At 42.7% G+C, this 23766-nt stretch overlaps 4 protein-coding genes across 6 annotated transcripts in view; all 4 read right to left on the minus strand.

Moving 5' to 3' along the window:
• Positions 1–157: 157 nt before the first annotated feature.
• On the minus strand, positions 158–2460 carry ctu1 (cytosolic thiouridylase subunit 1 homolog (S. pombe)). The gene is made up of 3 exons (XM_026186463.1): positions 2185–2460; positions 1154–1654; positions 158–1051 (listed from the first exon to the last, which is right to left on the minus strand). Exons 2-3 carry the CDS (start codon positions 1647–1649, stop codon positions 516–518), a joined length of 1032 nt encoding a protein of 343 aa, XP_026042248.1. The 5' UTR covers positions 1650–1654; positions 2185–2460; the 3' UTR covers positions 158–515.
• Positions 2461–2529: 69 nt separating this feature from the next.
• Positions 2530–4217, minus strand: crybb2 (crystallin, beta B2). 3 transcript variants are annotated; one of them, XM_026186464.1, is made up of 6 exons: positions 4133–4217; positions 3811–3894; positions 3539–3657; positions 3217–3349; positions 2981–3123; positions 2530–2868 (listed from the first exon to the last, which is right to left on the minus strand). In XM_026186464.1, exons 2-6 carry the CDS (start codon positions 3871–3873, stop codon positions 2700–2702), a joined length of 627 nt encoding a protein of 208 aa, XP_026042249.1. In that variant the 5' UTR covers positions 3874–3894; positions 4133–4217; the 3' UTR covers positions 2530–2699. The 3 variants fall into 3 exon arrangements, with proteins under 3 accessions (XP_026042249.1, XP_026042250.1, XP_026042251.1); XM_026186465.1 differs by having other exon boundaries at positions 4128–4192; XM_026186466.1 differs by having other exon boundaries at positions 4120–4145.
• A 3277-nt stretch (positions 4218–7494) lies between these two features.
• LOC113034350 (crystallin, beta B3) lies at positions 7495–9834 on the minus strand. The gene is made up of 6 exons (XM_026188831.1): positions 9748–9834; positions 9279–9376; positions 8907–9025; positions 8668–8800; positions 8315–8457; positions 7495–8214 (listed from the first exon to the last, which is right to left on the minus strand). The coding sequence occupies exons 2-6, from the start codon at positions 9351–9353 to the stop codon at positions 7977–7979; spliced, it is 708 nt and encodes a 235-aa protein (XP_026044616.1). The 5' UTR covers positions 9354–9376; positions 9748–9834; the 3' UTR covers positions 7495–7976.
• A 1587-nt stretch (positions 9835–11421) lies between these two features.
• Positions 11422–23766, minus strand: part of LOC113033331 (titin homolog) — a 28251-nt gene continuing 15906 nt past the window's right edge. Inside the window, exons 7-13 of the mRNA XM_026187026.1 lie at positions 17970–18085; positions 15268–15433; positions 14945–15107; positions 12314–12447; positions 12036–12178; positions 11867–11954; positions 11422–11758 (exon numbers count right to left, since the gene is read on the minus strand). Of these exons, the coding sequence (XP_026042811.1) occupies positions 11879–11954; positions 12036–12178; positions 12314–12447; positions 14945–15107; positions 15268–15433; positions 17970–18085 (798 nt within the window). The 3' untranslated portion in view covers positions 11422–11758; positions 11867–11878. The remainder of the gene's footprint in view (positions 11759–11866; positions 11955–12035; positions 12179–12313; positions 12448–14944; positions 15108–15267; positions 15434–17969; positions 18086–23766) is intronic.

Here is a 23766-nt window from a genome sequence, read left to right on the forward strand (position 1 = left end):
ATCCAAATAATGTCATGGCTGTATAAGCAACCGTGATTTTTTTATAAACCTTCTAGATCATGTAGTGCATATCTGTTCACATAACCTCAGAGAAGAATAAACTTTATACCATTAGAATCATGAAAGGCACAACAAATCAGACTGCATACTCAAGTTTTTGGGACAAGTTTGAAGATAAAGATCAATGCATTTATTATAGATCATAAAATACTTTGAAGTATGACCATAACTGTTATCAGACCCTTCCCCAAAGGTTGGTACACTGGGACATACAAAAATAAAGTAAATGCACCTTCAAATGTCTTTTTTTAGATGGCAAATGACAACAAAAGCAGCTGGTCACACTCTTTTGTATAAAGTGTAAAAAGTCTACATAGCATTTCAAATTAAAATTCCATATAAACAGTCAATAAATACTTCAATGATATGAAATGGAAAGATAAGATTTGATCGCTCTCCTATAAAAGACAACAAATGTCATTTATTCTAAAGAAAAAAAAAACATTATTTATGATTCAAAAGTCTACTGCTTTCAGCTTTCTCTCCTCCTCCTCTGTAAGTGGCTGCTGGGAGAGGATTTTATCATGGAAGCGGTGATGTTTGCCTATTCCCAGCTTTGGCAGACCTCGGTTCAGCCCCTCCAACAGCACACATGCCTTACACAGTTTCTGACTGGAGATGTAGCCACACCGGCTGCAGGTTCCCTGGACAGGCATCTTTACCCCCTCGCGCACAGACAGGTTCTCACCGGAGTGAATAACGTCCATGATCGAACTGGGCCTCACACTCTCCAGATCCTTTAAATAGGTTCTTGCATAGCCACGGTAAGCATTAGGAGAGTAGATACACTCAGTAGAAAAGTAGTCTAATTTCTTGAAGTAAGCATACAGAACAATCTCTTTTTCATAAGCGTATTTAAGGGGCTTGCAGCGTGGCACGACCCCTTCGTTCTCGCTGTCCGTTGAGATGGTGGTGCAGCGGCGCAGCCGAGCTATGTCCCCTCGCAAGACGTTCATCAAAACAGTTTCTGCCACATCATCAGCATTGTGACCTGTGCAGAGGGGAAAAAAAGAAAACAAAACAGAGACATCTCGTTATTCAAAACAACACATTAAAGCTAACACTGCTCACATTTTCAGTCATTTGAATCTACCTGTACATATCTTGTCCACTTTAAGCATGATGGCTCCTCTGTCCAACGCCTGCCTCCTGAACACGCCACAGAAGGTGCAGTTATTTTTCAGCCCAACCTGCTTCACTATAGCATCCATTGTCCAGCCATACAGCTCCTCATAGGACACAATCTTCAGAGGCAGCTCATACTGTTGCTGGTTCCTCTTCACAGTCTCCAAGGAGTCATCTCGATAACCCGTGATTCCCTCATCCACCGAGAGAAGCATGAGCTCAAGGCCGTAGCTGTATCGCTCATTCAGGACCTTCATTACATGTGCAAGCACAGTGGAATCTTTTCCCCCGGAGGCAGCGATTCCCACAGACTCCCCGGTTTTGAACAGCTTTGCTGACACTATGGTCTGATGAATCTCCTCTTCAAAGGCCCAGAAGAAGCACTCCTTACACAGAGAGTGGCCGGTTTTTGGACGTTTAAGCACAGCACGCTTTTCAGAGCAGCTGCTACACTGGACAGGCATCTTGACTGTTGGAAAGGTGGTTTATTAAAAGAACAATAATGTCCAAAATTAATATAACAAATACTTTAAATATTTCATGTCAAAGCCATACAAATCTACAAAGCTCAACTTCTTCGTTGCTGATCTCCTTAAAGTGATCTTTATCATGTTCGTTTTGTAACCTGAAAATCCCAATTTAAAGTTTGGCTTTAGTCTAATGGTCTAGTAAGTGCTTTAAAAACACTTTTACAGCTCCTTACATAGCCAGGTAGGTGAGATGTCAGCCCTGAAGAATAAGAAACTTTACTTCATGCGCTGGATTCTTACTACATTAGCTTCATTTTTATCGACATAAAAGTCGATAAAACACCCCGTTACTTCAATCAAAGAAATAAGCGGATAACTTAGTCACAACTTCAGTCATATTAGTGGATTATCAGGCTATATTTTCAAGACATGCCACATTTAAGAGTAGTACAACACATACAAAACCTAAACGTGGTCTAACATTAGCTAGCTAAGCTAAGCTAACTCGTGAGCTGTAACATTTTCTTACCAAAGTATCCGGGGAATGTGGGGATAATATATGCAGTTACTATAATAGCTTTTAAAAATTAAACCGTTAGCACGCTAAAGCAGGAGAATATTTTTCATCTTGTAATGTTGCCTCTTCTTTACTGGGACAACAGGAAGTGACGTCTCCAGTAAACACCCTACAGCGCAGCCTATTGGTCGGAGTGGGCCAGTGCACAAACCAACCCATGTAATGCCTTCACAATACCCATATATTCTCTGGTGGTTTAAGCACAGTTTAGATGCATTGGTGGTGTCTGTTTTTCAGGTGTTGCAGTCTGAAGGACTTGTGTGGAGGGGAAAAACAGAAGACAATCCCATGATTGAGTCAAATGTAAGCAATGAGGATTTATTAGTTTGCTTCAAAGATTGTTACTACTGCCTCAGCTGATATCAAAATGCTGCATGGTGGTGGTAAATGAAGGTCAAAGGGTTTGTTGCCAGAAAGGGAGCAGAGGATGCTGAGGTCAGGATTCCTGACAGGAGAGAGTCACAAGCTTAGTTGACGGGATGAAAGGCACCCCTCTGATGCCACTGCATGTCTCTGATGCGCCGGACTGATTGGATCTGAGGGATCTGGGCTCCGAAATCAGTGGTGTCCTTGTACTCCCCCTTCTCAAACAGGTACTGATAGCCTCTGTAGCCTGGATACTGGTAGCCCACCCAGCTGGTGCACCACAAGCAAAGAGAGGGGAAACAAATGTTAGCCAATTAGAGGTCAAAGGGCATGTGGCAGCTATTTCTATGATATACAGCACCTGCTGAAAGGATGGACTCACGTGCCACTCTGGACCCGAACAGAAGAGACCTTCTCCTGGTAGCCGTGTGCGTGAAAGCTGGGGACATCATCATCTATGATTTCTATCTTCTTCCCTGCAAAGCTGGGGTTTTCGTAAAGGACAATCTTGTGCTCCTGGCTGTCCTGATGAATCAGAAGAAAAAAAAATTAAGCCAAGGGTGAGATGTGAAGCAGCTGATTATGGGATGGAGGTATAAATTTGTAAATCTCTCTTACCACTTTAATGGGGCGGAATGCAACAATGGTGTCACTACGCCTGCTGTTGGTCCAGGAATCCCAGCGAGGATACTCGCCCTTCTCAAACACATACTGCTCCCCCTTACAGTTGGCCTGCTCATATCCCACCCATCTGAGAAGACAGAAAACAACAACAACAACCACAACAACAAATGGGGCTGTGATTGATGCAGGGGCTCAGCTGGAAAGATGGTTGGTTGTCTGCTTATCACACATTAAATTTTATTGCTTTTCTCTATTCCATTCCCTCTTTTTTTGGTCATTTGCTAGTTTTCTCTGTCTGTCTCTGACCCACACTCACGGTCCACACAGCACCAGTATGGAGCCCACTTTCTCCACGCCTGCTTCCTGAAGGTTGTTACAGGGACCAGTCAGCTCATGGCAGCGTCCCTGGAAGTTTTCCTGCTCATAGATAACCAGCTGGAAAAGAGGAAAAATTTCTTCTTCTTTTTTAGCTCTTGAAATGAGTTGTGTTTTTTTGGAAGATAAACAATTGCAAATACGGAGTGCACAGATTTCATGTGAACTTATGTGAACTGGTCTCGCTGCCAGTGTGCGCCTGTCCTCCCTGACCTTAAACGCACTGGTGCCTGGCTGCTGCTGCTTGGATGCAGGACTCTGGTGGTCTGTGGCCATATTGAATGGATAAGGATGATGCTGAAAAGAAACAGGTAAAAGTATAATTCTGAATAATTTTGAGGTATTTCTGTAATTTTTTTTTTTGGTAGCTTTTTCTAAAATCTGAGAAGCTGTTGATTGATTCTGTTTGCTGTTATTGTTCTAAGTTTCTAAGATTTAACCTAAATTACAGTGGCAAAAAGAAGACAAATACTGATAAATATATATATTAAAATTTTTTTTATAAAATACAGCGTGACGGACATGATCACCTTACCAGTACCTGTCTGTGCCAGTGTGTTTGTGATGGCACAATGAGCTCAATATATACGGGACGCCCAGGGGTGGAAACTTTGCCAACAGCACCGAGAGTGTCCAAGCTGGCCGGCAGATCGGCCTGCCATAGGCCCAGCAGAATGAAATCAGGGGTCACTGTGCACCCCCACCCAACCCCACCCCACCCCACCCCACCCCAGAGTGTCACACTCCCACAAAGTTATTTCATTAGTTGTCAGTTTTGTCCAGCCAGTCATTGTTTGATGTCCTCATGATTCAGCACAAACAGTGCCAAGAGACCCACACCTACAATGAGCAGGGAGAGTGAGAGAGAGAAGGACGGTAAAAGATGGGTTTTACCGTGCTGGAGGGATGTGAATAACAGAAGAGATGCTGCTGAACATTTCCATATGTTTGAGTTGATTTTATTTTATTTTTTTACTGTATGGTGTTAAAAAATCAAATCAAATAAAGGCAGATGGTAATGCTGCTGGCTGCAAAGAAAGACAGCAGCTCTAAAGAATGGATTTATGACTTAAACCTGCTGACCATCTACTGGGAGCAATAAAACAGCTCCATAACAATCCATCTTTAACATTTTTATACTTTGGGACAAAGTTTTTAGACACTTCTATTTATACTCTATACTCGTATTTATTTATTTTTTTACATCTACTTTATATTGTTCACAGTGATTCAGATGAAACTAGAGTGATTTCCTACTAAAAATGTGCTCTTATTAGGTGTGTTTGTTATTATTATCATTAAGATCGGTACTTTCACCACAGTAGGATTTCAAATGGATGCTTGAAATGAAGCATCATGCTATCGAGGTGATCTTTTTATTGTTAGTGTTGCTAAAAGGAAACATTTTAATGAGATCATAATGTGCATGCATCACCACGGACAACAGATGAACTGGAGCTGAGATTTTTGGGTTTGAGGTTTTGTGGTGTTGCCTGATGGTCTGTTTCAGCGGTGGCCAAGAGCCTTTGCAGAATTACAATACCAAGCTGCAGCTTTTCAGGGACCTTAAAGGAACATATGAGGCTGAACCAAGACACGGTATATGATAAATAAGGATTATTTTGAACTGCGAATCATTCTAAGCAACTTTATTAGTGTCCAAGAATAAAGAAGAAGAAATTGAATTTGAATTGCTTATAAGTTCCCTACTGAGAGAGACCTCTGTTGTTGTGCGTGAAATCTGTTGAAGTCACTCTTTTAGTATTGTTGTTACAGCTCCCAATGCTCCTGTTACCAGGAACATTTTGGACCATTTTAGAATTTACCTTCCAATTCTGCTCCTGTTGCTCCCTCATGCTGCTTCTTCCTGATGTTCTTGTCTGCTGTGATTGCAACATCTATCACAACTGCAGTCTTCTGCTTTTTATTAACCACCACTGTGTCTGGTTGGTTGACCAGCAGCTGCTGGTCCCACAGGACTTTAGCCCTGTTGTTCTCAACCAGCTTTGATGGTGTCTCGAATTAGGACTTGGGAACTTTGACACTATATGTGGAGTTTTTCTTGGTCCATAACGTTGCAGTCCATTCCTGTGCAGGCTTCTAGTGATTGCCCTCTTTCAGAGTACAATTGCTGGTTTGGCTAAGTCATTCACTAGAGTCTTGGCAGTTGTTCTGGGGTTTTTAGGTACATCTTCGATAGTTTTCTTTCCAGAGTCTTTGAAATTGTTTGGTTCCTACTTCTGCCAGACTTTTTCTGTACTGTGTGGCAAATAATTCTGTCCTCATCTGTATGCAAATTGTCTTTGCCAACATAAAAAGGATTTATTTGACAGCACTCATTGGACTGACAATGCTCAGAACAATGGAAAAGTCCAAGGAGCTCAGTGAAGATCTAAGAAAGAAAGCTAGATTTACACAAGCTGGGAAGATCTCTTGGAGCTAACAGTTAATCAGGTGTGACACCACTTTGCCAAGGTCTGAAAGAACACCCAAACTGTCACCCTCAGATGAGAGGAAATTGTTCACAATGGCCTAGAACAATTCAGAAACCACAAAGGATCAAATCTGTCATGAACCGGAAACTGCTGAAACCCCAGCGTCACTGTCTACAGGAAGCCAGTTTTACCTCGCCATGGACTGAGTGGTAACCAACCAAAGAAGAAGGCCCTGCTCCAAAATCAACACCATCAAGCTCAACTGTAATTTGCAGCTGCCCAAATGTACAAACTAAATGCCTTCTGGAAGTTTTATGGTCAGTCAAGACAAAGACAGAGAGCTTTTCTGCCACAATAACAAAAGGTATGGTTATGGGAGCAAAAGTCAGTCTTTCAAATGCTCTACCCAAAGTCAAGCATGGTGATAGCATCATCCTGTGGTACAGCATGACTCTGCTGCCAGTGGTACTGGTACATTGCACAAAGTGGATGGAATATATTCAAAGTCAATAAAGATGTATGCTGTACAAACGTTCCACCCTTGAAAATATTGTATACGACTTGTATTTCCAAAACACAAACACGACTCTTTCAGGGAACACATTACACAGACAGATAATGTAACACGGTTACATCCAATCATTAGAACCGAAGGAGTCCTGCAATCAAATCCAGTGACTGGCTGCTTTTATGAGCCAGATGGTCCGTCTGAGAAACAGTCAACGACTTTGTCGATTAAAGACATGCTGACTGCGACTGTTTTGTTGGGATGTTATGTTCACTTGACTACACTTGATGTAGTCAAGTGTAGTCAAGTACACTCAGGAAATGATTGTATGACTAATCAATAGTTAATTTGTTTTTCATGCGATTATGGGCAGTAAATCTGGGCTCAATATCCGGTTGCACACTCACAGGATTGACAAATCCTTGAGTAAAATTGCTTGCTTTCTGACAACAGTGAGGTTGTTTGTGGCTCATTTCAGATGTGTTTTGTGTGTGTGTGTGTGTGTGTGCGTGTTTGAAAGCCTCATGTTTAAGTGAAAATTCTAGTCCAGGGAAACGATGCTGAGGCAGAAATTGCCAGAATCTTCTCATGATCGCGTATGATTGAGTTATTGATGATCAGCTGCATGTTTTCTGCAAGTATTATGCATAAACTTCAGGTCTGTGTCTCTTATCTCTGCTCTCCCTCTTTTACATGATTAAAACTTTGCACTTTGTAGAAAAATAGAAAAAATGCTCCAGTCAGTGTTGTGAGGGAAAAGTGTGCTTTGTTTTAAAAACCGCATGCATGTGTGCTTTTACATTTGGACTGATTTTTTTTCTCTTATTATGCTAAACCTGAACTTAACACTAGTATAATAGTGTTAAATAGGTACACTGGAGTAACTGCATGCTCTCAGTGTTCACCTTGTGACCATTAACCACCAAATGCACAATGAAGACTAAGGGAAGGGAATGCAGCGCACTCTGTTTTAATAGCAAGCATACATACAGCATGACATCATTTCCATTTCTGTTAGGCAAACGCGTATCCACATATGCATTGAATAAGTCATGTGTTCCTAATGCTCGATGAGGTTTTCAGCTGTCTGACTAGAATAGGAAAACACATGCAATGAAAGCGGCACACATCTGCAGCTTATCTCGAGGAAAACTATCTGCCAGATGTAGGCTGCATTATCTCCACATAGATGTCAGTGTGACATCTCTGATAGTGTTTTTATTTTGTTTCCAAACCTTTAGTTAAAGCCATCTCCACCTTGACTTGAAGTACAACATCACCAATAAACTCCAGGTCAAACAACTTTTATTCGCCACTGATACATACATGGCACTCCTCACTGGGCACAAGCAGCGTTTGCCGTGGTTAGGTTAAGGCAGAGGGCAGGCACTGTCGGCAGCGTGGGGAAGGCTGTGGGAGGCAGGCGAGGGTCCTGCTCAGCTGGCTCCAGCTGTAGCAGGAGGGGCAGGAGGTGCTGGGGCAGGGTCGGGATCAGGAGCCGGAGCTGGATCGGGAACGATGAAACAGCCCCTCTTGTGCCACTGCATGTCTCGCACACGTCGGACAGACTGGATCTGGGGAGCGGGGGCCTCCCAGTCATTCCAATGCTTGAAATCTCCTCGCTCAAAGACAAACTGCCGACCCCTGTAGCCTGGGTACATGTAGCCAACCCATCTGGAGGAAGGAGAAACAGACAAAATGTGAGGTGTGTCGCAGAAAAACACCCAGAAGGCAGTGCGATGTGGTTTAGATAAGGGTGCGCTGAGGATCTTACGTTCCATTGAGAGCTTTGATGCTTGCTACACGGTCCTGAAAACCATGGCCCCACAAACTGGGCACATCATCGTCAACGATCTCCATCTTTCTGCCAGTAAAACTTGGATTCTCATACAGGTGCAGCTTGTGTTCAGCACCATCCTGAACACAAAAATTACACAAATGTCACCAGGGTGTAGTCTGAATGTGTGCGTGTGTTTGTAGACACTGATTCAGTAAAGCAATCATTTAAAATGTGTCAGGAGGTAAAAATACAACGGGCAAAGGTTATGTGTAAACAGCTCGTGTCAAATATTCTTCACATATCTGTGTGACTGCATCATGAGCTTTGTATGTAAACTAGTCACGCACCACTTTGAGTGGCCTTAGAGACAAGAGGGAGTAGCTGTTCTGACTGTTGGTCCAGGTGTCCCAGCGTGGATACTCTCCTTTCTCCAGAATAAACTGCTCCCCTGTGAACCCATGCCGATCATAACCCACCCAGCTGAGGGGAAAAGAGAAGATCCGAGTTTACCAGCATGACAAGCTTGCCTAACAAGTTATCTTCTACATTTTCTTATATGAATAATCTCACATGCGGCATTACTTACGGTCCTGACTCAACAATCACAGAGCTGACCTTCTGCAGTCCCTTCTCTGTCACATCTTTACACTCTGCAGAAAACTCTGCCTTGCAGCCCTGAAAATTTTCAAACTCAAACAGCACCACCTGGAAACACAGAAACAAAAGGCATTCCATAAACTAACACAGACTCCTTTCAGTTTCCCCTGGGAGCTTAAGATAACAGCCTCCATATAGAAAATAGACATGACATAGGCTGAGCTTAAAAATAACTCAAACTGTCAGGTTCAGCAGATGATGCAGGTACATCTGTGACCAATAGCTGGGCAGCGAAATACACCTGTATAAAGGTGAACCCTGGGAGCAGTTCTTCTATGAGCAAACCAAGTTGTTCCGGTACCTTGTATGTGGCTCCAGCTCCACCCTGGCTCTTCCCAGCAGCTAGCTGCTCCGGGGCACTTTGCTGCTCCGACATCCTCCTGATCCACTGCTCCTCCACTTTTTGGCAGCAGCACACACATAGAAAAAGCACCGTCCGTCACACATTCATACATGGACGCGCGCGCGCACACACACACACACACACACACACACACACACACACACACGAGAGAAGCTTAATGTCTAAGCTACAATTGTAGAATACATCCTTGAGCAGGAGGACTTTTTTTAAGCCTCAGCAGTAATAATTTACCTGATAAGAGTTTGTTTTTCGAGTATGAACACACATTTTCTTCATCACGTGCAATACTTAATAACAAACTCCACCAAACCTGAGTCTTCCCCGGTGCAGCACCACTGAACTCCTTTGCAATGGCATTATTACACCATGGTGATTGATAAGTATGTGTCCAGTAGGAGGCTTTTACCTGGGTATGCCTGCTAGGAAGCTGTAGTGTCCCTCTTTTTTCGCTGCCACTTGGTGTTTGGTGGGGTTGAGCCATTAGACCGCAGGGATGGTGGGGGGGGGTATTTATGGTTTATTTCTGGCCACAACAGCAGAAAAGGGGGAGCTGTTGATACAGCAAGTCTGTCGCTCACATTGTGTCCGTAACGCTGCCTCTCAATAGGCAGCTGTGTTGGCACACGCTGCCCTGCCTATCTGCCTGGCTGCCAGCAGGCGTTGTGTGTGGGCACACAGAGAGAGAGCCAAGAGGATTCAGCAAACGGCCCTACTCAGCATAAACACACACACACACACACACACTCATTCACCCAATCTCAACTACACAAGAGTTCCTCGTGCCTTTTTTGTGTACTAAAAATAAGTAACTTGATTCAAGAAATACCCAGAAGAATGCAGTTTTTCATGTTACATGAGGCTGTGACACAAGTCAAGTATATTTTATTAAGAATTTATTCACTTTAGGACACTGGCCAGTACAACACAGTGCAATATAGACCTTTCCTTTTGAATTAAAAAAAAAAAAAAAAAAAGGGCATAAAAATTAACCCTTGAATTTTATGACAAAGTAAAACATCCATGTACATACACACCAGGGACAGTCACTCTGAAGCCTCGATCAACACATTCACTTGCATTGCACGAGCAGGCCGACGATACAGAAGATGAGACCAGAGGGGAAGGGGTGGTGGTGGGTGGGTGTCTGTGCTGTAGTGCGTCAAGTGACAAAGTGCTTTACTGAAGCGTGGAGAAAGTAGGGAGATGGCAAATGTGGAGAGGAAGACGGAGATGAGGCGTAGCTGAAGTTCAAATGTTCACATTAGTTTGGTGCATTACAGGACTCGTTTACTTTGTAGTGAATGAACCGTCCCCTTCCCTGGAGTAGTGTAAGTCAACATCTAGGTCCTCTGAACCAGTCAGCGAGAGCCAAGCCTGATGTGACAGCAAAGATTGTACATGCATGGATAATGAGTGACAAAAACGAAAGGGAAATTGCACATACTGGGAAATAAAAACAGTATTGTCAGGACATGATCGAGAAGTAGGTGAGTATGGCTTAAATTAGATGCTCGCAGCTACAATCTACTAAAGAAGGGGAAGATGGGCTGATTAGTGTTTTTATAAAAGACTGAGGAGTGTGTTTGTGCTGATTAGGAGTGTGCATGATTGACAGATACAAAGCTGCTTGTCCCATCCCTCTTACACATTGACAAAAAGATAAATCACAAAAAAATATATACACAGTATGCAGCAACTGCACCCCTGTTAGGTTGTGTAACTGTATCAAAGTGAACAGCTCTGCTGTAGTGATGCATCCTTTCCAAAACGAGTTCTCCACCTTTGTTAAATCAATGAGGATACAAATATAACATCTCCTGATTACAGATACTAACATGAGCAGCACCCCCGTGGACGATCAAGACCGTGGAGGTTTGTTCTCAATACGCAGAAATCATTAGTGTCTGAAATGTCATCCTATGGTAAAGTTTGTGTGACTCCAATCAGCAACCTCTGCAGATAACACATACATGGCTAGCCTGTACATTAGCTCAGTAAAGAGGAAACTGGATGCAAAGGATTGGCTGGATTGTCCTCCAGCATGCGATGAAGCTCGTCCAGGAAAAGGAGGTGCTGTGTCTTCCCGACTCCTCCTGGTCCCTCTTTAAAGTGTTCGTGTGAAGTTCGTTTTGGAGCCCCTGTGTTCAAGCATGAAATGGAGTAAGCAGACCAGCCTGATGTTTTTCCTCCATGCTCGTTTTTCTTTTTCCATAGGACAGAGACTTCCCCCCCAAAAAGGCACCATGCACATTTACCGACCCAGATGAGAAGAGAGAGAGAGAGAGAAAAAAAAGTGGGGGGGTTTTAAAAAAAACAAAACAAAAAAAATCATCAGCAGCTGTAGATTCAACCTCCTCCTACTCTCTGGGTCAAACGTTAAGGCTTCTGTTTCACACAGATTCATCTGTTAAGGCAACCTTCAGGAGACAGACGGAGACAGACAGACAGAGATAAGTATGAGAACCGCTGCTGTTTATTTGTTACAAAACAAGAAGACACACAGAAGAGCCAAAAACCTAGCTCACCTTATTATTTACTTAGCTCTCACTTTCATACTGACTCAGGCGTTTCTTGGATTTCAGCTCTTTCAACCACTGGGGTGAATCCTCCTGGCTACAAAGTAAGATAAACGATGAGTCGACAAATTCTCTCAAGTATAAAATAAACGTTTTGTGTTCAGCTGATGTTGCTTACCCATTTTCTTTCCCGCCAGAGGGGGGCAGCACACGCGCTGCCCTGGGGAGAAAAGGGGACTTGGGAGAGCGAGACAGCTGGGAGGGAGAGGGAGCAGGTCCATCAGTTTGATTGTCAGAGTCCCCCCTCTTCTTCAGCTGTGCCTGACAGAAAAAGCGATGCATTACAAAGAGTTTGCTAAAAAGTCAGTGCGAGTTTAAAATAAGAGAAGGCTCTGTGAAATAAAACTGCAACATGACAAACAATGCCAGGAGGTGAACGCACAGTTCCTGGCTCACCTTTAAAGCTGAAGGGTCCATGCCAGGGAACAGGGCGACCCTCTGTGGCTGTGACGCAACAGCCGGTGCAGCATCAGCTCCTCTGGGCTTCTCCTCAGAGTCTGAGTCATCGTCTTTACTCTCAGCCTTTGCCTCTGTCGAACGGTGAGCACATATTAACAGGTACTTTCCACCAAATGTCCTGTAATCTCCCCCTAGAGCTTATGTGCAGCAAGTGTAGAAGCTCCTCCAGGGATTTTTAAATTTGCATTTCCACAACAGGGCTTCAGCTTTGGGAGGTTTAAGCAAATTAATTAAAACAAACAAGTAAAGATCTCAAATTCCCTTGGTTATTGTTCGCAACAAAAATGAACCAACCCTGGTCGTCATGTTAATTTATTAGCCCGAGTATTTCCACCACAAAATACAAGGAAACCAACTTGCACCGAAATGCTGGTAGAAATATTAAATGGTTCCTGTTTCAAACTGAAACTTCCTGAAACTTCAACTACCCAGTGAGGACTTATGAATCAGATTCCTGGAATAAATGAAATTGATGTTCCTGGAACTGAATTCAGTCCACGGTCTATCGGGAAAAAATTGCATTTAGGGGAACATCATAAGCCTTCTATTCCCTGGGAAAAGTTGTTGTGGTTGGAAAAGTTCTTTGTGTGATTTGGGAGCCAGTTAAGAGAGTGCAGGGAGGGAGTAGGGCTGCCACAAATTTTGATAGACGACTAGTCACCGATTATTTTTGCGATTAGTCGACTAATCAGATCATCATCCATTGGACGTAAAACGTACAGCTTATTGCACCGGCAGCATCTGCTCTTATATAACTATCATTAGCTTACAGCTTTAAGTGTTTAAGGTCTGTGCTAACTAAAAATAAAGACAAGATGATAGTTTATTAAATTTTAATGAAATTTGCAGATTGTTTCGGTGAAGTTTAATAAACTCCTTGCTATCTAAAATATAACAGGACACCGGAGTATATTCTCCAGCATCTCACACTTCTGATAATCAGCTGTCTGCTTGACGTTTATTCAGCTGTGTAAAAACTATAACTTTAATCTCAGCCAAACCGATTTACTCAGGAACAACTAAAATACTAAAAAAAGCCAAACAATAACATTTTTAACTTATCTAAGTGACTTAGATATCATGTTTAACCTGAGTAGCGAAAGATGGCGGTGGGTTTGAAAACGATTTGCCAGGAGTCCGGTGTTCTCACGGCTCTAGTTAGCCTTGCCCCCGGCTAACTATCGAGCTAGTGGGTAACGGACGTCTCTGAAAATGTCGGGGCGCTTTTGAGAATATGTGGTGTCCTAATAAACTGAGCAGATATTTGAGGTTTACACAGCTACATTCTCGCCTGAAATATGTTAAACATTTATTTTGTGACCCAGAAAGAATAATAAGAGTAATATTAAAACTAACCAGCTGCCGCCATTGTTGGAAACTGAGCATGTCACTACCCGATCCGTACCGGAAACCCGATCGGTACCCCGTATGCGCGAAAGGTTTCTACTTCCGGTCGTAGCGTTTTACGATAGTTATGGGTCAGAGTATCTGTTAAGAATAACAAGTATATCTTAAAATGTTTGCAATAATGAAGCATTTCAGTACAATGTAGACAAAATCGAAAAATAAAAATAAAGTTACGGATCAGGACTCTCCGATCCTTACTGCGCATGTGCAGATGTTTTCTTCTTCTTCTTCTGTTCGTTTAATGGCAGTTTACTCCCCAGTGAACGAGGATACCGCCACCTGCTGACCGAGCGAATAAACCCTATTATAAACTGAATTAGCGTCATTACAAACGTGTGTTAAATCTGATTTAGCGATAGTCGAGTGTGTTTATGCTTGTCTGTGAGGAGAGGATTGTTGGAATAGTGATGATGATGTGCGCTATCACTGTCAATTGTCAGTAAACACTTAATCTGGCTGATGAATCTACACGTGAGATATTACAAAGTCTGCATTATTAACTCTGTCATTAGGCGCCATTCTTCTTATTTTACGGCGCTGTTGCTCAATCGGGGGACGCTCTCTGTTGAGGAGAAAAGCATGAATTTCTTTGTATACGGATTATCCATTGTTTAAATGTCCCGGGCAGTCGAAAAGGAGGCAGAGCTGTTGAGAAATGCTAGGAGCTAACTGGCCGCTAACCGTATCATTCAAATATATTGAATGACGCAATGTTGGCAAAGAGAGGAAGTGACGTAAGATTTGCGCATGCGGGGTACCGATCGGGTTTCCGGTACGGATCAGGTAGTGACAGAGCAGGGCTGCCCTATGAATTCTGGGACACAGCTTCTTCTTCGGGGTTTAACGGCAGCTGGCATCCTTGTACATGCAGTGCTGCCATCTTCTGTTTCAGTCCGTTATTACACTCTTAAATCCTACTACTTATTCCTGTGTCTTTTGGGATCTTACAAAGCTTCAAACGACGCGTCGACTATTAAATCAGTCGTCGACGATTTTGATAGTCGACGTAATCGTGACTAGTCGACTAATCGTGGCAGCCCTAGGAGGGAGGTGAACTTTTGAGAGACTCTAGATTAAAAGGCATGTATGGACAACAGAACTGCACTTTGGAGTCTGCATATCTAGAACCTTATTCATTCATGAGCAGTAATGAGTAGTAACCTGTGGAGTCTCTGTAGAGCCAGTCCTCAGTGGTTCCTCCCTCACCCTCTGCTTGTGCAGCACTCTGACGTGTAGCCCTGGTGGGTCGTGTCCGCGGCGCTCGTTTCTTCCCCAGCTGGGCTCTAGAGCGGAGCACGCTGGTATCTAACAGGGTGGTCGGAGCCTGGATATCAAAACACAAAAAGAAAACACGAGACAAAATGTATAAACACAGCATAATAAAGAAGACGTGTGTCACCATAGTGAAGACAGAGCAGACTTTACTGACTTAAACCGGCTCATTTGGTAACGTTCAAAAGGATTGAGCTGTGTTTAGCACTTACGTCAGGGAAAGAGAGCGGCTGGCTCTCAGGTGGGGATGAGGGAGGGAGGCCATCCAGACTGCTGCTTTCAAATGGTGAAGCAACATCACCTGGTGTGTGTGCTGGAGTTGGCTTTTTCGGTGAAGGACTGAGATTACTTTCTGAGCTGGGAGTCGCAGGTGTCAGACTGTCGATGATTAGCATAAACAAGATCTTTGAAACGTCTGAAAACAGCTGCGTGGATTAAGTAACCACAGGATCTCATCATTTCATCAAAACCATGACAACAGTGAAAACAGTGAACCCTAGTAAAGTGAACTGTGTAGAGTGTGTGTTCAGACTTTTAAGAACTTACTCTCCTTTATTATTATCATCAGTGCTCAGTATTTTTGTGATGTTATGTTCTGACCACATGAGGTCAGTAATGGATCGCAAAGTAATGCAATGAAGCGAGAAGAACAATCTGTTGTTCCACCTGAAGTTATTTCAGCTCCGCTGTGGGTTTCTATTAAACCTTTACACACATTTCACTCCTGCATGCTGTTGCTACATAGGCAATATTTATTGGATTACATCATGTTTGGATTTCGTCTTTTTTAAGGTAAACGATCTTTTGTGTTGTTGAATGGGCAGCTGATTTTCTGGTCTTCTTCAAACATTATCACCATAGCATTTAATCATTTTGGATCAACTTGTTTGATTTTATTTAAGATCTTTAATAAACTTTTTATTGTGCTATTATGCTAACTAAAGTTCTTCTTTCATCAGGCTTTAATCATTTATAAACAAAAATGACACTGATTTGTCAGAGTCGAACATTTTATAGATTGTGACTTATTAAACATCTCAGCTCAGGCGGTGCAATGTCAGCAAACATATGAAGAGATTAATGCGTCAGGGTTTAAAAAAAAAATCACTCTGCCTTTCATTCTAATCCGCTGGTCTCGCAATGGCAGCCGTTTGTCTTTGGGTGGTGTGTGGCCTTCAGTCTCAAAAGGCCACGCCTTTTCAGGTGTGGATAAAGCTTGTGCCTGTGGAGACTTGACTGGTCATCACTCTATTGCTGCTTGAACTCTTGACTCCTGGTTTTAATGTAGGATTATTAATAATTAAAAATAAAACTCCCTTTTGTCTGATGCTGATCTTAAAGCACATGTCTGTTTATAAAAATCATCTTTCCCATTTCACTGCTTCCAAAGTGTTTTGAATTAACATTTTACAGTGCAGTCTCACACAGTCGTACAAGTATTGGCCATATCTTTGTTTGTTTGTTTTAAATCAGGGATGTCATGTACACATTTACTCCTTCTGATACCTTAATATGAGAAGGAGAAGAGCAATTTCAGCAGGACATCTCAGTATTTTGTACATGATAAAGTAATGCTGATGTAGGAAACAAAAGAAATTTATCTGAATGACTTCAATTGTAAGAAATACATGTTCTGGTAGCTGTAGCTCATCACAGAAAATGTCATTTCTAAAAAATGTGTGTATCCATTGTAACAACAGAACTTTCTGTAATAAAATAGTGATATAATAATGCAGTTAAAAGTTCAAAATGTATGTCTTCCTTCACATTTTCCAAAGCTGTGTAGTGAGGCAGGAGTAGGGATGGGTACCGGTGTCCGGTGTTCTGTCATAAACGGTAGTAACCAGACCGAAAAGCAGCGCACATTTCGGTGCTTTATTTCGGTGCTTTTTTTTCCTGAGCTGTGATACACTTTAGATTCTAGCCAATCATTTTACGTTTCCGAGGATAGTAGGCGGGGCCAGGTACGTACGTTCTGTTAGAGCAGAGCTACAGATTAAAAATGCCCAAGGCGAAGCGGTCAAAAGTCTGGCTGTACTTCACAGCAAAATATGCAAACTCAGCAGCAACAAGTGCTTTAAGCTGATACTGTGATACTGTCAAAGGAGGTAACACCTCAAATCTGATGAAACACCTGGCGACGTATAGCGTTTTTTTTAAAAGCCCAGAAATGCGCCGTATTTGATAGCTTGCTGTGAGACCTCACACCGAGCACATCTACTGTGGGTGGGTTGCCTGTTATGCAACATCCTCCAAAAACACGAAGAGGAGAGTCCTGGCCCCTAGCCCTGCCAGTGTAGCAGAAATGATGACGGATGATGGTGGCAGCAGCCGTTCTTCTCTGCGTGAGTAGCTAATTTACATTGAGTAGGCTAACCACGTTATTACATTAATGCATGTAAGGTGAACTAGCAAACATCATCATAGCTACATGCGGCTGTCCTCTTGTTTGATGGCAGATACTCCCTTCACCCTGGCTAAAAAGGCTAAAATGACCAAAGAAAAAGTGGAAAACAGTTAAACATGAGAGGTTTTGGACAAAGTTTGTGTTTTTTCCATTGTTTAAGCACTGCTTCCAGCCAAGAGTGATACCATATATGCCCCATAGCTGCAGAAAAGGCTAACATTGTTATCTTTTTACAAAAAACAGCTGAACATGAGAGGTTTTTGGACCAGTTTGTGTTCTCCATTCTTTAAACACCGGTTTGAGCACCGTTTGAGCACCGGCACCGTTTCAAAAGTACCGATTTGGCACCGGTATCGGATAAAACCTAAACGATACCCATCCCTAGGCAGGAGTGTTGGCCAGCCCAACCCTGGCCTCTCTTCTAAGTTAGTTGTTTTGAAGTAGCCTAGACATTTTTAATTTACCTAGTTTAGTTGTATTTGCATGTCATTTTTATTGTATATTTACCTATCATCAGTGCGTAGTCCCGTCTCCCAGGTCCCATACTGACTGTCAGTCTCACGGACCGGTGTTTCTGAGCCCTTCACCTCCTCTTCACCACTGACACTTTGCTTCTGCTGTACCTAGGGGAAAAAACAGAAGAGCAATGAATGATGACAACCAGCTTGAGAGACATGAATAGCTAAAAATCAGTGGGGTGCAGTGAACAAGTCTTTAATATCTGTGGACCATTCACATCCCTAATAGGAAGCCAAGCAACAAAACATTAATGAATGATAAAGTGTAATAGTAGCTAATTGACATCATAACTAAAATTACTTCTGAAGAGCACACAGTGTTGCTGATAGAGCAGCATGCTGCTGAGCTTGAGCAGCCACCAGTGGTAAGACGGGTAATGGAAGGTGAAGGGATGAGTTAATGGAGACAGAACCAGAGTGGGGACAGAGATGGTGGTGGGCGGCTGGGTGATCGAGTGTGTTTTTTCTGCCTACTGAACCATGCCTCTTTTAATGAGGCGGGCACAGAGGACATACTGTCTCAAACCCACACGGAGCTCACAGAGGCAGAAGAACTGATAAGCCTGGCCTATATAGAACAAAACAATAGAAAATCGTTCTGTCCTCAGATGTTGCCTAAGGGCTGGACAAAGAAATCTGATACACCTGGCTCTGTAATTGCCCAGGCCCCTTAACAGCGAGAGCAGCTCAGTAGTTGTGCTTATATGAGCACGGAGGGCAGATTAGAGCACTCGTACTTGAAGCTTTGTGAATGTTTTCTTTGTGTATATAAGAGCAGAGACGCAGGGGTGCTGCAAAACAGGTGTAAGAATGAGCACATGAGGAAGAGTGTGACTGTGTGAAATTCTGATTGAGGGAAAACAAAACAGCTGAAGAAAGTGTGAGAGTGAGGAAAAAACACAGGACATCATTCATCAGCGAAGCCCTTCCCAACAGGAAAAGTGAAAACAGCCAGAATGGCATTCAACAATACTCCCTGCATCTGAGAAAGCACTTGGTACTTCAGCATAACCTCTTCTCAAGGACTTACAGCACCAACACTTAACCTTAAAAACTGCATATCTGAGTCCTGAGTGACTCTGATACAGAAGCAAAGATAAAAAATGCACACACTGCCTGGGCAGAGCCAGTAAAATGTTTCACTTCTCTGGTCTACAACGATCATAATCCAGCATGTGAAGCTACAAATATGGAGATTCTGGAGTTTTGATTGTGAAAGCTTCCAGCTACACTTGCTGATATTATGTCATCTTTCAGTTTTACCCTCACATGTTGCTGTACACTGCTATCACTGCAGGCAAATAGGCCTTGTAAAGTTCTGGTGATAAAAATTCCAATCCAATGTGTACATGTGTGCTATTCAACCTAAACACGCCCAGAACACTCCCTCAGCAGATCAGTGCAGAGGACGAACACTGCCTTTGCTGGAACATGTTGTAGTGAGCAGTCTTTACACAGGTACTTATGGCAGGGTGCTCAAAGCAGAGGTTGTAAAGCTGTTTAGAGGCTCATTCATAATCTCTTAGCTTTTATTATTCAGTACAATAGCAGCTTTCAACCAGCCTTGGTAACTGAACTTTAGCTGGAGTCTTTCTGTGTCTTTTTCTGACTTAAATCTCCATCAATCAACAGACAGTGCCAGGTTAGACAGATGTACTGGTTAAACACCCAAAACAAACAATGCCACATATATAAAAAAAAAGGAAAAAAAATATCCACTATGGCTGTTAATTACCTTTGCTGAATGAACACTCACAGGTGCAACCTTTGCAGTAATCGTGGAAAAGATGAAGGAAACCGACTGAACTGACAGGTCTAGCAGCTATAGCTCTCAGGAGGAAGGCTTTTCCTTAATAACATTAGCAATAGCCAACTTCCTCTGGACAGGAAGGGTGTGTCAGGGGAAACAACATAACAAAGCCCGGATGAATGGATGGATGAAGGAAAGAAAAGGCTGATCACTAAATATGTCTGACTGACAATCTGCGGAGGAAGGGGCTGGAGCAGGGCCTTGGAAACTTTTTGATAGTGCACCGGCTGCCGATTGCAGCAGTGACTGTTACGTCCTCAGCAGTTAACTGAAAGGCGAGTAGCTGCAGTGCTGTTTCTTGAAAAGGGAAGGGCTCTGTTACCTCATGGTCTGACATCAGGGGCAGAGATCTTTCGATATAGTCATTCTATTTACATAAACAGTGTCTAAGATACAAGCTTGTACCACAATTTGATGCTATCGAGGAATGTGTATGTGTATTTCAGGATGACTATCATTGTCCATCTTATATATGTCAGGGTAATAAAAGCCCTAAAAACACATTCAATCACACTTACAGCACTCACCGCTCCATTCTCATCTGCTTCAATCCCTCTGGCCTTGGTGAAGTGGGAAAATATGCCTGGCGGGCACTCATGTACACCCCAGCAATCAATATCAATATCCTAAAAGATATTCAAAACAACTGCTCCCGTGAGCACTAATCTCATGCCAGCAAATGGGCTTTAGCCGCATGTCAGAAGTTTTACATTACGAGAAACCCTACAAGGAAAACAGAACAGTGCTGTATATATTTTTCATTACACAAGTGTTGCATACAGACGAGGTCTCGCCGTCGTACAAAGCAGTTCGTAAGAACAGAGAGAAGAATGTAAGAAACCTGACTTGGCTTAAGATTTCAGCTCAGAGTGTGCTGAACCTGACTTAGAGGATTACTTTCAGTCTGGGGTTTGTTTTTCTGGTTTGCAAACAGGAAGATTGTTTGAGATCAAATGTGTTTCCCTTCAGCGTGTATACATGCTTACATCTTGTAAATTTCAGAAACTGCTACATACATGTTGAAAAATAAAGCAGAAGTGCCTAAAATTTGAGTTTCCTGAATAGGCCTTTGTGTCTGCCTCTTAAAGGGAATCCTCCCGTATATACAAAAAAAACAACCAACTTTCTTCCTTTGTGAAAAGTGTACTTGAAGTGTTAATGTACTTTTTTTTTTAAATATTTCGCCCTTTCAAACTTTATTACTGCTTAAAGGTTGCATTATTACAGGTGTGGCTACTCTGAGTGACAGGTGGGTGCCAACAGATTCAGTTAGCACTGCTAGCTGTCTGCCAAGAGTCACCTGAGATGTTATGAGTCACTGAACTGGTTGTCTCAACCATGTTGGCTTTTTAGAGCTATTTTATTGCAGTCAATAAATAAAAAAAATGTTGTTTATGAAGCAGTTAACTGCACCAACAGCCCACACAAGTGATTGAAGCGATTGAAATTCTGGCAGTAATTTCCATGTATCTATTACGGTGCAGTTCTTGCTTGACAGATAAAGGGTTTTAAGGACAGATGTTGTCTTAAAAATCCACTATTCTGATTATAAAAATAAATAAACTGGTCATACTCTATTGGTAACCAGCCTTAGTTAGTGGGTGATAACTCATTAGATGGTCACTTCAGGCTCCTAAACACCTACACGGGAAAGACCATAATGTCTAACATCAAGGCAAAGCAATGGGTGATGTGGTTACATTCAACTCTCCAATTACAGTCTGTGGTGGCCACATTCGTACCACTTTGGTATAAAACATACCATGTTTTCACAAATCACAATTTTAACTCAGAGCAGTTTATATTTACATAAAATCTGTTATAACAGAAATTGCATATCAGAGTACTTAGTCAGGGGATTTGGAAACCGATCATTTTGGGAAGTCATCTGAGATTACAAGTGACTTCTAGCTATGAGATGTCAGAGCAGAACCGTTTGTTTATACTACCACAGCTATTCTGAAAATCATGGAGCACTGATTCAACTCCTTATAATGAGACCTGCAAAGAAATCACTCTCAAAATAGGAGAATGAAAAGTTTAAAAAAAATAAAAAAAATAAAACTTTACTTTCTGATTAACCAGTTGGCCGGTTTTCTGGATGAGTATATCAACAATAAACATTATATTGGTATCATTTCTGCTATTGATTTGAACTGGCAAAAATAAATGAATAGATCAAAACAACAATTACGTATAACTGTAATATGCAGCTCACACCTCAGACAACGGACCAAAAACGGGTCACAAACAGCAGAGACAGCTTGAATAGGGCACGAAACTAAAGCCTTGTGTCTAGATGTGCTAGTGGTAATGGCTTTTTCAACCGTCTTCAGTTTCTCTGTGCTCTGGGAGAAATGTGTAGTTCCAGTTTTCAAATCCACTGCCTCCTCTCATCAATTCAATAGCTTTCAATCATTAGGGATCATTTACTGTCATTTACTGAGTCAGTGGGAGCGGACGGCGGACGCTACTCCCACAGACCACAAAAACAGTTGCTGATGTGTAGAACTAACTTTAGACATGGTAACACAACTAATAGCAACACAGATCTCATGAAAACACCTCTTATCTTTAGGTGCTGTGACTCATGAGGTGTTGGACAGCAGTTGAGCAAACAGGCGTCGACATGAATATAGGAACAACTTCACTGCAAGGCACACGTCCCTCAGGGACTTTTAAATCTGTCCTTCACGCAGACCAGGTTACAAGGGACAGAAATTATGTACAAATAAATAAACAATTATAAAATATAGACATATTTTACAATTTCAGTGTTTATCAGCCCCTTTCTCAGTTCTTGTGTCTAATTATATCACTTGAAGAACAGGTAGCACAACGGATTTGCTAATCAAAGAGAGACAAACACTACGCTGTTCCAAAGAAAACAAGATGGAGATGAGAATAATCCACAAAAATCGACAGATGAGAAGCAGCAGGGCTGTGCATCAGGCAGCATGTGGTTAAGTTCTTCACATGTTTGGCTAGAGACCAAATACTTGATGAAGGAGCAGCAGTTAATACAGTGACATGGACATAGCTATGAAATGACTTGAATGCCACTTGTGCTTTATTTATCACCAACAGATGTAAAAGTAAAACTTATGAGTCACATTAGTGCCTCATCTCTAGATACACCGATTCACTGTTTGCAAAACCATCAGCGATGAAAGTTGGAATCAGTGCTTCCCTGCTATGTTTCTGTACTTAAAGTGTGTGTGTATGTGTGGCGTCTTACAGCAGTGGGGGTGTTGGGTGCCGTGCGTCTGCGTAAGGACAGGCGTTGCTGGCTGCGCAGAGAAAACCTGCGGAAGGACTCCCTGCTGCGGGAGGCCAGGGAGCGCAGGGAGTTGGTTCTCTTGAAGTCCCCAGTATCGTCCTCTCCCCTGCCTCCCCTCTCCGCCGAGGTGGACAAAAAGCTGAGTGCCCCGTGAAGGGAGCGACGCACATTTCCCACCCATCCTGACACCTGAGATTGAGCTACTGACAGCTTGCCCCCGAGATACTCCATCACAACCAACCAACGAGGGGACCTGCTGTGTCTGAACGGAGCCCGTGAGCTAAGCTGGGACTCTTGTTGTTGCAGCAGGAGCAGCAGCAGGGAATCATTAGAGTCTAGTTATGCTGGAGAGGTGGCAGTCCAGGGATGGTGGCCTATGTATTCAGTGACGCATGTTGCAGGGTCAGTACTGCAGCAGTGTATAAGGTGACAGAGAAAATGACAGAGCTCAGCAGGCTTAATGTAATGATGCTGCTGCTTACAGCACTGTAGCACAGATGATGTCTGAATGTTACAGGAGAGAAAATCTACCCAGTTTCTTTACTCAGTGTCCTTTCTGCAGTGCAGTCCCACTTTAGATGTCAGCACTCTTGTTTCAAGGCTCCAGGCTGTCGGCATTAAGTGGATTGTGAAGCTTTCTAATGTCTATTTCGATGCTTACAAGATATGTCTGCTGTGATATTCCTAGCACAACAC

This window comes from Astatotilapia calliptera, chromosome 12 (assembly GCF_900246225.1).
Source record: "Astatotilapia calliptera chromosome 12, fAstCal1.2, whole genome shotgun sequence".
In the NCBI taxonomy this organism is placed as follows: domain Eukaryota; kingdom Metazoa; phylum Chordata; class Actinopteri; order Cichliformes; family Cichlidae; genus Astatotilapia; species Astatotilapia calliptera.

Bases quoted from the DNA above. Each gene is read 5' to 3' on its own strand.
- ctu1 (XM_026186463.1), bottom strand. From the start codon at position 1,649: ATGCCTGTCCAGTGTAGCAGCTGCTCTGAAAAGCGTGCTGTGCTTAAA. The intron at 1,052-1,153 runs GTAGATTCAAAT...CCCTCTGCACAG, and splicing joins AGTGGACAAGATATGTACAG to GTCACAATGCTGATGATGTG.
- crybb2 (XM_026186464.1), bottom strand. From the start codon at position 3,873: ATGGCCACAGACCACCAGAGTCCTGCATCCAAGCAGCAGCAGCCAGGC. The intron at 3,658-3,810 runs GTCAGGGAGGAC...CCTCTTTTCCAG, and splicing joins CAGGCACCAGTGCGTTTAAG to CTGGTTATCTATGAGCAGGA. The intron at 2,869-2,980 runs GTGAGTCCATCC...GTGGTGCACCAG, and splicing joins GTTCGGGTCCAGAGTGGCAC to CTGGGTGGGCTACCAGTATC.
- LOC113034350 (XM_026188831.1), bottom strand. From the start codon at position 9,353: ATGTCGGAGCAGCAAAGTGCCCCGGAGCAGCTAGCTGCTGGGAAGAGC. The intron at 8,801-8,906 runs GTAAGTAATGCC...TTTTCCCCTCAG, and splicing joins GTGATTGTTGAGTCAGGACC to CTGGGTGGGTTATGATCGGC. The intron at 8,458-8,667 runs GTGCGTGACTAG...TTTTGTGTTCAG, and splicing joins CTCTAAGGCCACTCAAAGTG to GATGGTGCTGAACACAAGCT.